Raw genomic sequence first — 16,724 nt, forward strand, 5'->3', positions numbered from 1 at the left:
TGTATGTTTTTTTTTTTTTTTTGGTTTTCTTTTTTTTTGCTTACTGTTCCAGTGTCCTAAATAATCGCTTACCATCCGGGGAAAAGATTGATGCTTGCAGCCAGGCCTCCAGCCTTTTTAGGCATGAAAATCTTGTAAATACAACAGCTTAATTATTTTCCTGGGTACATTTATACACAAGTTTAGAGCACAGGCCAGTGCAAAGGTCGGGTTACTTGACAGAAAACAGAACTCTTCTTTTGATCCTCTTATGTCCCGTCCCCTTTCCTCCATACTGTATGGGCGTCCCTTCCAAGGAACGGGAGACTGAACCTTTTTCCCCTTTAAATTTAGGGGCACGGCCCAGGGAGCATGTGCTGCCCTCAATCCGCCCTCCGGCGCCACACCCCAGTCCCCTTTTCCGCATCGACGGGAACGGGCCGAATTCACCAGCCATCCTGGGTTTGGCTTTGGCCATGTAATTCCACGCGTGGATATTTCTTCTGGTCTTCTTCTCTTTTTGTAATTCAGGTACTCGGTCTTCGGGCGTCACGCTCCTCCCTGCCGCATGTCGACTTCCACAGGTGTCCACAGACTATTCCCAACTTCAGACCCCCACACCCTCTGCCTATGTTGCCTTGGCCCAGACCACGAGTGGCTCGCTGTCCTTTCAAGCGCTGAAGAACAGACTAGCCAGGTGGAGGGAGCTCTTCCAGAAGTCGCCTCCAGAGGACCTCAATAACTTTGTGAAACGTCGAGCCAGGCCCAAGGTAGGGCCGATATTCTCCATCGCACCCCGCACGGAGACTCCTTCCCAGGGAGACTCCCACGCGGGAGGGGCCGGTCAGGTTCTTATACTCGAGCTTGCACCAAGGCTGCTGCATCTACCGGCCTCCAGGCGGAGGGATCCTCGGATCCTCCTGTGACAGTGCTGAGGGACCTGAAGGGTCTTTTACCGGGTCTTCACCCGAGGGGCTCCGCCCTTTTACCGGCACAATGGCCGAAGGGCTATGCCCTAATACCGGAAATCCATCCGAGGGGGCGCCTAAACGCAGCTCTACCGACCCACGGGTGGAGAGTGCCACACCTACCGGGCCTAGGCTCGAGGAGCAGGGAAGGCCTCTTGATCCACACGCAAGAGTCTTGGAGGAGGCTTTGGCCCAGCGTGCTGAGCAACACGCCGCAGGCACGTGGCAGGCAGCTCTACAAAATGGCCGCCATGCCAGACAGAGGCACTTGTCCGACGCCATTCCAGGTATTCGGCGAAGAATGAGTGTCAAGGTGGGACTGGCCTGAACCAGGTACGCGGCCTACAGTCTACCCCTCTTATGCGCCGGGCAGCTTTCCTTTGCGTCCGTATGGACAGGGTATGCAGCGGTCTCAGCAGTCTCCCGCTACCCCGTCAGCACCCCCTGCCACCACTTCAGTCAGTGAGGAGATTTTCTTTGAGAGGTTCCTTGGCCTCATGAAGTCACCTCGGATGGGCGTTATCCTCAAAGACGCCATCGGGGAAGTCATTCCCGCCATGCTAGCGGCACCACAGACTCCTCAATCGGTGCCCCAGGCCCCGGTGCAGCCAGCTCCTCCGGCTCCACAGCCGACTCCTCAACCTCTGCCATTTCCGGCCGCGGTCCCTGTACCCCAGCCTCCGGCACCAACTACTACTACTACTCCTCCTCCACAGGATCCTCCAGAACGGCAGGATAAGGATGAGGTGGAGGATCCGGGCACGCCATACTCAGCCAGGGCCTTCCACGAACGCCTTGCTGGTCTGCAGAGTACCTGGGCCTAGCCCAACCCGAGGTCGAGCAGCCGGCAGATGGGGTTCTGGCTGAAGTCCTCACACGACACCCCTCTCCCAAATCAGGGATTCCTATGCAGACTGATGTAGTCTCCCTGGCCAAGAAAGGTTGGCTCAAGCCCCACTCAGCCCAGCCGTTCAATCGACGCATGGACGCCAAGTACAGGCAGATGGAGGGGGATACACTTGTCAAACTCCTCGGTGATCGCTGCGGCATCACTATACTCCAAGCCTCAGCCATCCTCAGCCTCTGACGCGGCGCTGCTAGGCAAGGAGGAGAAGATCTTGGATGCGTATGGCAAGAAACTCTATTCCAACTCCTCTTTACATCTGCGTCAGGCGAACGCCGACGCCATGCTGGCAGCCGCAAACCAAAGATCATGGCGGGAAATTGCGGACTTCCTCTCAAAAGGGCCACCATCCACTTCCTCAGCAGAGAGGTGACCTCGGCATGGTGGTACCAACATCTCCTGGGTCTTCTGGCAGCGGTCCTATTAGCTGTTCCGCACACGAGACTAAGGATAAGGAGTATTCAGCTGCACTTCGTGGCCTCATGGAACCAGGAGCAGGGCTCTCAATCCGAGATGATCAACGTTCCTCCATCGCTCCACCCGAACCTAACTTGGTGGTCCAGAGACTGCAACCTACGGACGGGCAAGCCCTTCCGGCCACCCTCTCTGCAGGCCACCATCACCATGGATTCCTCGCTCGAGGGCTGGGAAGGCACCCTGGATGATCTCTCGGTCCACAGCACCTGGACTCTACTGGAGCAGGAATACCACATCAATTGGCTAGAGCTGAATGCCATCTGGCTGGCGCTCAGGGCATTCCTACCACTTCTCAGGGGCCATGCTGTCCTCATCCAGACAGACAACTCGACCAGCATGTACTAAGTCAACAGGCAGGGAGGCAACAGATCCCCTCCACTGTGCAAACTGGCGATCAGCATGTGGGAGTGGGCCCTGGAAAACGACATTTACCTCACGGCAGTCCACCTCCCGGGGGAATCCAACCTGGAAGCGGACAGGCTCAGCAGACTTTCTTCTGACCCCTGCTTTCTTCTTCAATCAAGAAGGCCTGCCAAGGCATTTCGCCCCTTCGGAGTAGTGGCGCCCCCTGCTTACCCACCGAACGAGCCCCTTCGGAAGTGTTCCTCGGCCATTAAGTGAACTGTCCAGCTCTACCTCAGGGTAACCCATAGCACCGCCACCGTCTTGAGTGCAAAGCAAAGACTTGGGACACTGCTTGCTTGTGGTCCCATGCATTCTCCTGCTGAATTCTGCAGGCCTAGCTCCTCTGGGTCCTGAATTAGGAGAGTGCTTAACGCTGCCTGCATCCACGATTCCCACGTCACTACCTGGTGGTGACGATCGCTATAGATCCCCTGCTGTTTTGCTCTCCTGTGCCCTGAAGCCAGCTGCACTGGAACTTTCTTCATACCTCCTTCGGAAGCTGAGGAAAGGCAACTGTCCCGTCACGGACAATGGTTCTCCAGCAGCCACTGAGAGCTGGAGTGCCACGAAACTGCAGTACTCGAACCTACTAGTGACCTCGACTAAACTGGTGAAGTTTGTCCAGACTGTGCCGAGGGTCGGTGAGTACTTGCATCACTTACCGGTGGCCCCCTGGCACCTCCAATCCTTTTTACGCACAAGTATCACTTAAAGGTATTCAAATTGGCTGGGTTAGCACGCGCTCCCTAGCTATTCTCGCCATTTGAGCACCGCATTGCCACCAAGGGTAGGGCCTACTCTAATAGTGGGAACCAATTCTTCATCACCTCAAGCTCCTTCCTGACTTGCTACAGCCCTTCTAAGAAGACCCGCTTTTTGTTCATCTGCGCGATCGTGCGTTTTTATGCACAACTGTACTGTTGGGCATAAGGCTCCCCTCTTCTTAGGGTTGAACTGGAAGGTTAGGGAACGAACTCTGAAGAATTACCTAATGCTCTTTGTTTGCTAACTTAACCCTCTCTTTGCCGGTTGTGGTTGTATTGTATCACTAAATTGCATTAGGAAATGTAATGTGTATATATTTTGTATAGTTTAAGGATTTGTGTGATAACTTATCTCATTGCCAAAGTTACTTGGTCCAGCCAACAATAAATCTATAGATATTTTTCATATATACTTGTCTAAGAGTAATTTGTGGTTTGTTGCTGTGTCTGCTCATTGTGGGCTTCCGATCACTCTCACCCCTTCTGAGACTTAGTCTTGATCACCTTCCAAGCTAGCTAGATTGGTCTGGCTTCTCCAGAAGGTTCCCCTGTTTCATTAAACCGAGGGTGGCTTCCTAAATTTCTACCCACCAGGTCAGAGTTTAGAAATCCATCTCTACACCTCACAATCGCAGCACTTACTTGCAGGGGTTCCCTTCCCCAAGCTTAATTCACATGCTTTAGGGGTTCCCTTCCCCTAACTTATCACACTTCCGGTCTCCCTCAGTTGGGTTTGGACCTTTTCCTGATGTCGAAGACTTTCGATTGTGCAAGGCTTTTACTATAGACCTCCGCAGGAGCACTTTGACTTTTTCCCTTCAGCTCACACTCTTGTGTTATTTGCCCCAGTGTCACTTGGTCTGGGTAGTTCCATATAATAGGCACAAAAGTTTACCATTCACCTTTTACTTTGCCCTTTTCCCTGGGTTAATTTTTATCATAGAGTTCATTTACTTAATCGCTTTGTGCCAAAATATTTCACCTTTCACTGAGACTTTCAAGTGGGCTACTTCCTTTTGTCAGAACACTCTGTTACTCTATCACTGGTTTCACAGTTATAGGTCATTTAAAGTTCCCCACAGGTCTGCCTTCCTTCACCTCTCATCCACACATGTGCAACCTTAGATTGTGTGATATACTGTTGCAACTTCAATCTTCCCTTAACACACCAGTCTTTCATGTCACTCGCCAACTCGCCGGCTGTGTGCTTTCCTTTCTTGTCCTTGCCTTTTAATTCATGAGTCAAGGTTAATACCACAGGTTTGGCCTTGCCTCCCCAACTCTGTCGTTCACCCGCGACGGTCGCTGGTGCCCTTGAAACATAATGCAGTCTTCTTGTTTGGGATTTGGCCTTCTTCACGCATCTTTCACGGCTCTTTGGAGACAACGACCTCCTGCAGGGAACTCCTAGGATTCGCTACCCTTTTCTCTCGTCTCGATGTCAGTCGCTCTGCTCTAGTAGGTTCGCTTTTGTCCCAGAAGTTCTGCTTTTTCTCGTATTCCACCTTGCTCAGAGTGGCTCTACGTTGCAGCCTTTATCCATGTGGGGAGAGCTAATGGGTATCAGATGTACGTGATTAAAGTCAAGTGCCTGACCCGATTAGCAGGACATGTCCAATGTAATGCTTGGCTGTGAGTCTCTTTTCTCAGAGTATTGTCCATGTGAAAGTGTTCATGTAGAAGAGGGGCTGGGGGGGAGTTGGAGTCTCACAACATCCTACCTGGTAAAATGGGGCATGGGTGCAGGAAACGGGGAAGACCGCATATTGCCATCTGATGCCTCACCCCCACTCCCTGAAGACCCCTCCTCCAGGTGAATCTCTGGCACTGGTCCAAAGGTGATGGCCGTGCCCTGGCCACCTGAGAGAGAGAAAGAGATCCCTGGGGACTAGTAGGTGAGACACCCTTTGATTTCTCGCAAAGCAGAGTCTTTGCTCAAGGGTGAGTGATTGTCATTACACCAATCACACATGTTATAGCCTCTCAGATCTTCAAGACTACAATTAAAACATCCAAAACCTGACTCCCCAGGAAGTGCAATCGCTGTTCAAAAACAAATGAAAGTTACATTTGAAATTGAAATAGAAACTCAGCAAAACCTGTCCCTGTGATAATCCAGATAGGTATTTAACTTTATGTAGCGCTTCATACATGTTGCGTCCAACATCTAGGCACTGTGATTATTATACCTCCATTGATACTCAGTTTTTCGACCTCTGAAGGATGTTAACCAATAAGATAGCTTAGCGTGTTGAGCGCTCGTTGCTGCAATCTGTTTGCTTTACTATGTAATTGGATAGGTTTTTGTGTTTTCAACATTTAAATATGTACAGGAGAGATCAAATGGGCAGACCTTAGAGAAATAAGGCAAGGTGTATTCTGTCACACTGCAGAAAGCTGCTGCATTGTAATGATTTCCATACAGTTTTTGACAGGCGTCGACTGGGTATCACATACACTTTACTGTTTTGCAAAGGAGAAAAGTAATTTTTACTCTTGAAATCACATTTACTCTCAAAGTTTAAAAATAGGGAGTAAAAAACTCCCATCTCAAAATCCTATCTGGAGCACTGCTTGCAGCATTTATTTTATTGACCCCCCTCGCACCCCCAGGCTTCTACGCTTCTTTGTTTGGTACATGAGGTCATTCATTGTGCAATGTTTTGACCTTATAGTCCCAGAGGGCATAGTTTGCCTCTAGCTCAATCTTCTTTGACTCTATCCATCTTGATAATGTGAGATTATGTTCTTACACATTAATTTCTCCAGGGTGCTCTTTCTCTCTCCATTGCAAAAGCATTGTTTTAAATGCAGCCCTTCCTGCTCTATACTCTAAACCTCTGCATCAGCTTTTATTCTTTTTAAATATATGTGTGTGGCTTATTTACTTTTTTTTGTTAACCTTCTCATATTAGTTTCCTCCCAATGATTGAAAACTTGCAATTCTCTTGACAAGCCCCACTGGCAGTCCCATCGGCGCCAACTTCGGATCTGATGCTCTGTACTATGTTTGCCCCATAACATGCTGGGTATTTAAGCGAGTTTTAGCCGTAGCTTTGAGGTTTTCTTTTTTCTTTTTTCAGATTAGTCGGATGAACTCCCTCGAGCGAGAGCTTGAAACTGTGAAGATGGAAAATGAAGGGTTTAGAAAAAAGCAAATTAAACTCGATGACCAACTAATGGAGGTATGTTTCCACAATATGAAAGCCACTGATTGTTTGTCGCCATACTGTGATCTATTCTAAGCAATCCGTTTCGGAAAGGGATTTAATTCCATGCAATGTTTTTGGAGCGTTTCAATTGGCACACAAAATAGTCATACAAACTTGATTTTGTAGTCAAGACTATGTTTAGGTTTGGTAAAATAAAAAAAACACACATTGGTCATTCAAATGGCCTCCTATCACTTAGCTGATTCGAAGTGCAGTGTAGATGGTTTGTCATGAGTATCCATGTTTTAAACAATTTCTTGAAATTAAGGTATTTTCTGTGACATAGAGACTTCAACGGCGCGAGGAGCTTGTACTCAAAATGCTCTCCCACGTATACATTATATGCGATTATTATTTCCATAGATGGAGATGTATGGTATTTTAATGCACATTAAGTAGCATCCACGGTCATTTTGGCATTCCAAGAAACTGATCGAAACCATAGGCCCCTTCCTTCACACTTCTATACGCCTATAAGGAGTTCATGAATCCTGTACTCGCCACAGCTACTGCATCCCTCTTACAGCTGGGCAGTCACTAAATCCCCAAACTCCCAGCAGAAAGATTTTTGGACGGCTTGACTGTCACAGGTTTCCCATTTTCTCACCCGTTTTCTCTGTTTTGCGGAGTCCTTTGTCAGGGTTTTCTTCCGAGCAGTTCGGGTCTTGTACAAGCCCGCTCGGCCGTCTTCGGATTCCAGGATTCGTTCAGCTTCTTCGTCCGGGATCTATGGAAACTCCAGGAAGCTTGGAATGGAGGCAGCACGCGGAGGCGGTCTGCGCGGAACGCAGAAGAAACAGGATCAAGGAAGGTAGAAGGAAAGGAGAAGGAGGAAGGTCCGGGAACCAGGAAGCAACACAGTTCAGGAGAACGAACTACGGAGCACGTCAGGCCACAGCTATCGGTAGCGTTGAGACGCGCGGAACCGCAGGGGAGTGGCTAATTTATAGAACGTGCTGCATGGGACGTAAAGGTCGATAGACCGCGTTCCGTGTATACGGCCATGTTGGGTGTACTACAGCGAGTAACCCCCGATGTGCCAGGGACCAGGAAGACCAGAAAGGGCGTGATTGACGGATCATGACATTGACAGAGTTTAGAAACAAGCCATCAATCCCATCTTCAACACAACCGTCAAGCCGATCACCCCACTGTACTTTGCTGTTCTCCCAGGACATGAAGTCTCACTGAGGGCATGAGTTACTTTTTCTCCCATCTATTGCGGGGCCAATACCTGAAGTGCTCTAATCATCCATCACTATGACAGTCAAGACCCTTTTATCTGGTGCATCCAAGCTATAGACTAATTGTAATGCCTTCTTCCTTCTTGGTTACATTTAACAGATCATGTAATTCTATCCTGTTTCCAGAAGTCATTTTACCATTGCCAGATGGCATTTTATCGTCACAATGTTATTTATTCCGTTTTGGCCGTCAGCATTTATCCCTAAGCCATCTTACTCCAGTACATAATGGCCCTGATTCATGGAATTATTCGCGTGTAAAATGTGGCTTTGCGTGCCATCCTGCCCGCAAAACCCCATTCATCAAACGGGTATTTGTGGGCCTAATGGCACGCAAATCCCTGAATGTACACGCAAATAATTGCATGAATCGGGGTGAATGACTTAAAACATGACCACCTTTGGTAGAAGCCAGATTCTGGCCTAATATGACCGAGTGCCCATCCCCACAGCCCCCTCCCCAGCCCCTGAATGAATCGGACCTTTAAGTCAGGGCTGTATATTTTCCTAGCTGACCAAAATCTACACTTTCTGTAATGCCAAAACTGGTGAATGTCCCTTACACGCAATGTATCACTTCTGACCTGCCACCCTATATGTTGTGCGCTCTATCCCCGTATGCAATATGGCCTCCTAAAATAGAGACATCTGCGATCCTTATCCACTCAGACAAGGAATGACCACCATTAAGAGGCCAGAGACCAGCGACAGTCTGTGCAATCGATGGCATGAAGCTACATCAGTCTAGAGGGGTTTTGATAACCACTCCAGGGTGAAGTTATGTCCGCACCCCGACAACAGCTAAAGTGTGCACTGAGCAGGAACTATTAGCTTCACATTTCAGCCTGCTTGCTTTCCGGTCAATTGCTAAAGCAGATACACTGCTACTGTACCACAGAGGTGGCAGGAAGAGCGTGTTTTGCTCTCTCTCAAAACTCCATGATCGCTAGCTGCACAGCCTGCCTGCGCTACAGCTGGCAGACTTGAACACCCTTTCTTCACGTCAACACAAATTACTGTCGACCATTTACATGGATGCCTTCGCTTCCTTAATTGAGAGAATTAAGATTGGAGTTTGAGCTATCAACAACAAACATCAAATGAATATGCAGCACTGCAATTTAAGCAGAAGGATAACATTGCAAGCAGCTTGGCATGTTCTCTAGTTGTGTCCATATAGCACTGTTGCCAGTGTGGTTCCTGCACTGATTCAACCAGCTTTGCAGAAACTAAGGTTAGTAAACCGAAGTAACGGGGCCCAGTTTCAACCAGTTAACATTTAGATCAGTAATGGGATCTCTAGCAACCCCTGCACTTCTATATGTGTTGAACATATAGCAAATGCCAATGTCACACTTTAAGCCCAAAACATATATACATTTGAAAGATGTGTATGTTTTGTTCCAAACATAACTGTTTAAAAAGATTTCAAGTCAATTTCAGATATATGAAAAAGTCTGTATTTTAATTAACTTGAATGCAGGTGAAAAAAAAGCGGGCCTAGTCATTCACACTGGTGTAGCCTCTGCGATTGGAACATACTCTTTATTTTCTGAGAAGAAACTTCTCATAGAGCATCTATGCTAAGACCCTTGGTGCTACAAAATTATAACTAACCCTCACAAATGTTGCACGGAGCATATGTCCTAGAATAGCTTCTCTGCTCACTTACCTACACACAAGCAAATAAAAGAGTAAGGGGAAAAAGCTGCAGCCTCCTCATTAAAAATACAATCTCTGCATTGAAGTACTTAACCAATGGCATCACTGCACGGTATAAATCCCAGTAACCCATTAACACCGAGTTCATTATAACCTTTTAATTAATATGATGTTGATGAATTTACTGCAGGCACTCTTCCACTGAGCTGTACTCTACTTCAATCTCTCCCGCACTGAATCTGACATTAGTGAATGCAACTAGCATCGGCAGTGGCAGATAAATTCACTATTGCAACAAGTCTACCCTTTTAAGAGAGCGATGTAGTGTCCTTTTAATGGAATCTTGGCAGCAGTGGTGATGGCGAGGAAGGCTTTGGAAGCAGCTTGTAGCTGCGACGAGATTGTTAATAGCAGTGACCGCTCCTGATCGTTTTCGAGAGAGTAGTCTTGCCAGCACACCTGTGATGGGCATGGGAAACGGTGTTTTGTAAAGGCCCACCGCTGTAGCTCATTCATCTTCACATCTGTGCTGTTATTGGTGGAGAGACGTATATAGATCAGGGTGTGTGGAATGGTGGACAGATGAGCAGCCGGGCATTATCAACATGGAAAATCCATTGGCAAACTACATTACCTTTCCAAGTTTGTGTCAAAATCGAAACCAATCCCTTCATGGCAACTGAAACAAAAAGGTCTGGTTTTACCAGCCACATCCACCCTACCATTAGTAGCGTAAAACTGATCCCACGCTCCTAGCATGCTAGTACGGTAGGCTACTTTTCATGTAATATCTGTGTCCCTTTTTCCAACCCTTTAGAATGTTATCTGACCCATTTTGCTATGTTGTCCTGTAGTATTAACATTGTGATATGTCTATTTTCCTAAACCCTTTTCTTTCCTTTAGAAATCTAATGTAGCAGTTTCCTTTCTTTTAACCTCCTTGTGCTTCTTCTCCTTCTGTTTCCTGACTCTTCCTCTCTTTGGAACTCAAAGCCTGGGACTAGCAGAGAAGGGTGCAGTTCCCCATCTGAGCTAGTTGGTGAAGGTAGAACAATGCTTTTTCATGTACTGCCGTGGCATGGAGGCAATTCCTTTGCTCATTCATTTTTTAAACACACATTTTGTTTTTAATCTAAGCCTGTTTTTTTTTTAATATTCAGCTAAATGGTATAATTAAATATTTGTTATATTTTTAATGAGCCACTATCCTTGCATCTCTTCTTCAACCGACCCTGTCAACATCTTTTTTTGTTTTGTTAGCGCATTTGTGTCGGTAATAGTGAAAAAGTGTGACCATTTGTGACCTTGAATCTGCAAATGATTAGTGACTCCCAGCATGTAAACATCCCTTGTCGTCATGACTTTATGTGCACTGACGTCATCCGTAGTCGTGTTGGCTCCATTGTGAACCATTGTGTTGCATGCTAGTCATTAATGATGTGAAACGTTCCCCAAATGCTCTTGCAGTGACTTTGCACCATTGTGAATTGAGGTGCAGTAATGCCCATCAGGCAGGCTACTGATAATTCTGCCAAGTACACTGACTGCTCAGTAGCAAACTTTTTTATGGAATTCCTATGGTATGAAACACTTCTGTATAGGCGCGTTATAAATGCCATATCATAGTAGAAACATGGCTGTTTTTGAGATTATTCCCATAGGCAATTAGTGGCATACCTAGTCCAAACTATGCACTGCATTTGTCTATTGACACCTGCTGAGTGTTGTGTGAACAGTTCAGTGATTCTAAGTGATCCGACCGCAGCTGATTTTGCCGCGGCCGGAAAGTTCACATGAGAAAGGTGCGAACTACCAAAAGTCTGCACCTTTCTCACGCGAACGCACTTGCATACTATGGGGGCTGCAGGGGTTACCCCCGCTCACTATACTGTAAAGTATGTAAAGTATAGTGAGCGGGGTGTTGCGGGGGACACCCCTGCAGCCCCCGCAGTTAGTTTATTTATTTTTTACTTAACCTGTGCAATGCTACCACCAAGGTTCGAACCTTTGGTGGTAGCATTTTTCGGTCATATTGTACGGTCTGACCTTTTTTTTCGGTCCGATCGTACAATACCGAGTTCAGTGTCCTAACCAGGTTGACCTCTTTGGTCATCTCATTCGTCTTTTAGGTATTTTAAGTAAGGATGCAACCGTTCACTAACCAATGATAGCTCTCTGATTGTAATCCTAATAAAGTATTGTCCTAGTTGAAGACAAAATGCATGTCAAATGTATCTGTGTGGTATTGATATTTTGTGGTATAGCTGCTAATCCAGATGAGTCCCACTATATGCCAGTGCCAGATGGTAATATGTGGAAACCAGCAAGTATCTGTCCCATCAGTAGTTCTCTTCAACCTGTGCGTAGAAGAGCAACTCCTAATTAACCTCAACATCAATATTGACTAATAAGCTGATAGTCCTCTGTACCCCGAGGCTAATGGTGCCCTCAGTGTGCACGACTGATTCTGCCCGCAACTCCCTCCCGCCCCCCCAGCCTTTATTTCAAGTACTTACCTAAAGCTGCACCTGGTCAAGACAGAAGTCATCCTGTTCGGCAACAATACCAACCACATACAATTCCAAAATTAGCTCTGTAGGTATGTTCCACTGCTGAGTGAACAATTGGATCGAAACTAGGACCAGCTAAGCAGCTCAGTTGAGGCAAGTCCTGCTACACATCTGGAGCTGAAATAGACAAGATATTGGTTCAACCGCTGCGCATCCTTTCCTTAATATACAATCTTATCAATGGATATTATTATTTCCAGTTCTTGCAAATGAAAGATTCTAGATTCTTCACGTTCAGATTTAATTTCAATTGGTGATTGGTATGCTCCTGCCAACACATGTTTTGACCTTACAGAACACAGGTCTTTTTCAGGGCCAAAGTATCACCTTTCTTCTAAATTTGTTTTCTAACTAAATTATAGAATGGTGTCCAACAGCTTGCATAGAATCTTACTGGCTGGACTAAGCGTTCTAGTCCCATTAGGTTTTTAGAGAAATGTTTTTCTTCCTTAGACTGGAGAAGCACTAACCTATTTAACGCTTCCCTTTAGCGTGTTAGTGCTGCCCGCAGTGGTCTGCTCCGGAGCTGTTTTATATGCGCAGCGGTTGAACCAATATCTTGTCTGTTGTCATACCATTTGTTAGGCTCATAAGGGACTCTTGGCCTAGATTGGTAAACCCTGAAGCTATGACATTTTTGGATTGAACATTAGAGCTAAATTTTATGTGGTTGCGCAATAGAGTAGCAGTCCCCCAACCAACAGTGCCTGAGGGGGAAGTTTTATTTTTTCTGGAGTAGAAATACATTGTCATATCTAGCACCCAAAATGTTATGCTAACATGACAAATTCAAGCAGTTTAAAGGTATACCACGCATTCCCTGCCCATTAGGAATTAACTTCTTTTTACAAGAAGTAAAGGACTGTGTGTACTAAAGCATTCTGAGGTGTGAGCATTTTCAGAATTGTAGTAAGATTGTAATCGAGTTTGATACAATGTTCAGAGGCCGCTGCCTGACCCGTCCCACTGCTTGATTGTCACAAACCGCTTTTCTAATGCAATTCTTTTTTAAATAAATCTCTCCGTACTCTGCTGCTTTTGCATCACCTTACAAAATATAACGTTTTGTCATGCCACGTATGGCCACGTTATTTTCTTTTTCTGGTTTTGCACAAGCCCATAATCATCTCTCCACTAACCCAAAATCTAGCTAGTAAAATAAGTCTGTTGCGTTCATAATTTAAGGCCAACATGAAAGAATGTAGTTGTGGGCTCAGCTAAGAAAACACCGCGTGTGGATAGGTTCCCCAGTTTAATTTACACATGCAAAGTTGGATGAAGAGGGTGTGTCAGATATAAACCGTGCTTGGCAGAACATGGTTCTCTTCTAGGACGTCATGATGAAACCAGATATTTATCGTGGCCTGGAAGGGATTGGCCGACCGTATTTTTTTTTTTTTTTAGAAGTTTTGTAACGCTGTACAGTGCAAAGAGTCAACCGCTTCAGAGTAAGTAGGAAAACAGGAGAAAACGCACCGAGGGAGTAAAGATGAAACGAATGGGACTGAACAATAGATGTTTGATAGATCATTGTCGGTGAGCCCCAAGGCTGACCTATCTTAAAGGTGTGCATATTCAAAATTGAAAAAGTAACAACTTTTATTGTTTAGGTATATCTCGTTTTGAAGGGCTGGCAGGTCTCCCAGCTTTATGAGAGCAAATACGAGGTGTACATAACCAGCTGGGGGTTATAGATTCGCATTTGTGACAATCTTCTGTAGTGCATATACAGAAGTTGGTTAAAAAAACGAAAATCGGGGATTCGCCATCTAAATGTGTCCACTGCAGTCCTTCAGAAGTATATACGGAGTAGTCCTTTCCGGAGGGTAGGGAGCATTGAGCATGACACTGTGCTTCTTATTCAGCAGATGCTCCATTCCGGCTCCACTGTGACGCTTAGCCAATCCCAGCAATCCCGAGAACGGCAGCATCTCCAGCAGCAGGCCTGCACCATGGTGCCGAGGGAGCAGTTCCTGCAGCTTCAACAGCAGCTGCTGCAAGCAGAGAGGAGGAGCCAACAACTTCACGAGGAACTTGAGCACAGGCCCTCCGAAAACAATACGCCACAGGTACCTTCCTTCTTTGTGCACTCTTTGGAAAGGGGCCTTTCCTAACCTGGTGATTTTATTTCCTTCCATTGTACCTCATCAATCCTTTCTCTGGTTATGCCAGTTCCCCCCCCCCAAACCTTCACCAATGATGAAAATTAAAATCTCTCTTCAACACGCTGGATGGTGCCACTCACCTACACACTGAGATCATAAGATTGTGGTTAATCTTTCTGTGTAAGCGAGTTGTCATTCAGCGAAACCCTTCAGAATCAAGTGAGGGCTCTTAGCCAAAAATTGCATCTGATTCCAAACTGAACTTGCACTCTTTAGGTTAAGCGCACTACTAACATGCTTCATTTTTCACTAACCGGACTGCTTCTGCACTTCAACACGTTTCACTTTCACTGCTTTCCATTCCATACTAATCAATTGTTTTGAATGTGCTTCACTTGCCGAAATGTATGCGTTTTAGTTGTCTGTCTGTTTTTGTGTGTGTCTGTGTATTTGTGTGTTTCCAGCGTGGGGTCTTGCATGGATTCACATGCTCATGAATATTCCCTGTTGTCAGGCTGGGAATCCTCAGTAAAAATTAAAGCAGTTTAGCTTGAAGCTGAAAACTACTCGTCTCCTCTATAGCCTATCAGTGTCACTTTGGGTCATATTGCCCCAGCCATAAATATTTGACCTAATAAGCTCCACCCATGGTGGCCATCTTGTGTTGGGAGTCTTCATGTTTCGCTCCTCAAACTGACACTTTGCTGTTTTTGCCTATTTTTGCAAGAATTCATCAAATCTTAGTCTTCTGTCACACTGTGATTACCGACGGTGGGGACCTCTATCGATCGTCTGATCCCCAACTCGTGGTGCCACAGGCCCAGGCTTGGGCATTCACTTCGACACCATGGCAGATGCCACGAAGAAGTCTTTTCAGGTCCTGTGAGAACTGTGGCCTGAAGAGGACCTTAATCTAAGATCGGCACCTCATGTGCATTAACTGCCTACATCCCAACCACGATGCAGCCAGATGTCCAATTTGCTAACCTTTTTCCTCGAAGACACAGAAGGACTGCCATCGTAGTTTGGTGGCGTGGATCGAAGAAGGCCTCTGACACAGCCTGCGGGTTTAGTCATGCCACTTCCAGGGCCAATAGGTCCAAAGAGGGTGTTCCCTCAGATAAAGAGATTGCGTTCCTTTTGAAGATGCTTCCTTTGTGAAGATCTGAAAGAAGGTAGTCGCACACTCCAACGCCTTCGTCAGCAGCGGTCGCCGCAGCTGTGCGATCCAGTTCGGAGTGAGGCCGGTAGCCATTGCCCACTCCTTCGACAGTTAGCCTACCAGCAGGCAGGCAGCTTCCATCCATGAGGAAATCACTGGTGTCAGCGGCCAGGCACCAGTCCTCGTCAAAGGGCAGTTCGCCCAAGGAACCATCACTGGCTCCACCATCATCGACTCAGTCGTCTATGACTTCATCCACCATGACCAACCCAGTCTAGGACGACTGCTCTTCATTAGACAGCTACAATACCAAAGGGCGCGTCCACGACGGTCACCTTTACCACTGCAGCGGTTACCACGCTCAGTGTTTCCTTGCTGCCTACCCCTCCATCAGCGGTTCCAACGACCATCCCGTCAACAATAGCACCTCTTCCTGCTCTGTAGGCTCCAGTCGTCTTTTTTCCTTAAGGGCTCTGGTTTCGTGAGGGGCATGCTACCAGCTCAGGATTTCTTGCGTAGACCCACCAAGGCTGCACCTCGCCACACCCTGGCTCCACTGGGATTCCTCAGGTGATCTCCAGCAATCTACACCAGTTCTGAGAAAGACCTGCCAAAAGGGTTTTACTCTGACCTGGAAGGGGCCCATGAGGAACCCGACCCCACTTTTCCAATAGCTCATCAGGTCTGCCAGCCTTACCAGCTGTTTAACCATCCACGGGGCCCAGCTCCGGCTCCTGCACCTGCTCAGGCACCAAGGGATATGTTCTTGGACATCTTGACCCCCTTGCACACACTGGTGGCTGAAATACAGCAGCGACTGCCCATTGCTGCCACCCCTGTTCCAGCAAGGAGCTCTCTGTGGCATTCTCAGATGCCACCCCCTCATAAGACACCTGTTACTCCTCGGCCATTATCGGTGGCACTGCCCCCTGTGGCGGAGGAAGCAGTTCAGATGCACACTGATACGGATACCGCCACAACTGGTATACATACAGATGAGTTTGATGATTACGTTCCCGCAGATGGGGAACCTCCTGATGTCGATGTGCCTCTGAGCCGGATGAGATCGGGTCGTTCTACTCCATATCATCTCGGGCTGCCAAGCTGTTCATCCTAGTACCCAAGGAAAAAATAGGCTTTCCTTTTCGAATGACGCAAGTCCTCCAAGAAGACCATTGTCTCAGTTCCCCTATTGGAGGACATATGGGAGGATGGCCTGGCTGTCATGAAGGGCCCTAGTACCACTCCTGTGAAAAGAGGTGGGTAAGAGAA

The 16,724-nt window shown here is 47.0% G+C and overlaps 1 protein-coding gene across 6 annotated transcripts in view; it reads left to right on the plus strand.

Annotated features, from left to right (window-relative positions):
• Positions 1-16,724, plus strand: part of NIN (ninein) — a 429,800-nt gene that overhangs the window by 350,394 nt on the left and 62,682 nt on the right. For 2 of the 6 annotated variants that reach the window (XM_069638956.1, XM_069638958.1), the window contains exons 26-27: positions 6,581-6,682; positions 14,051-14,254. In XM_069638956.1, coding sequence (XP_069495057.1) covers positions 6,581-6,682; positions 14,051-14,254 — 306 coding nt within the window. Of the gene's footprint in view, positions 1-6,580; positions 6,683-10,608; positions 10,661-14,050; positions 14,255-16,724 lie in introns of those variants that run through there. The other 4 variants (XM_069638957.1, XM_069638961.1, XM_069638959.1 and 1 more) reach the window with 3 other exon arrangements.

This window comes from Ambystoma mexicanum, chromosome 14, assembly GCF_040938575.1.
Source record: "Ambystoma mexicanum isolate Mex_15411 chromosome 14, UKY_AmexF1_1, whole genome shotgun sequence".
Classification (NCBI taxonomy): Eukaryota; Metazoa; Chordata; class Amphibia; order Caudata; family Ambystomatidae; genus Ambystoma; species Ambystoma mexicanum.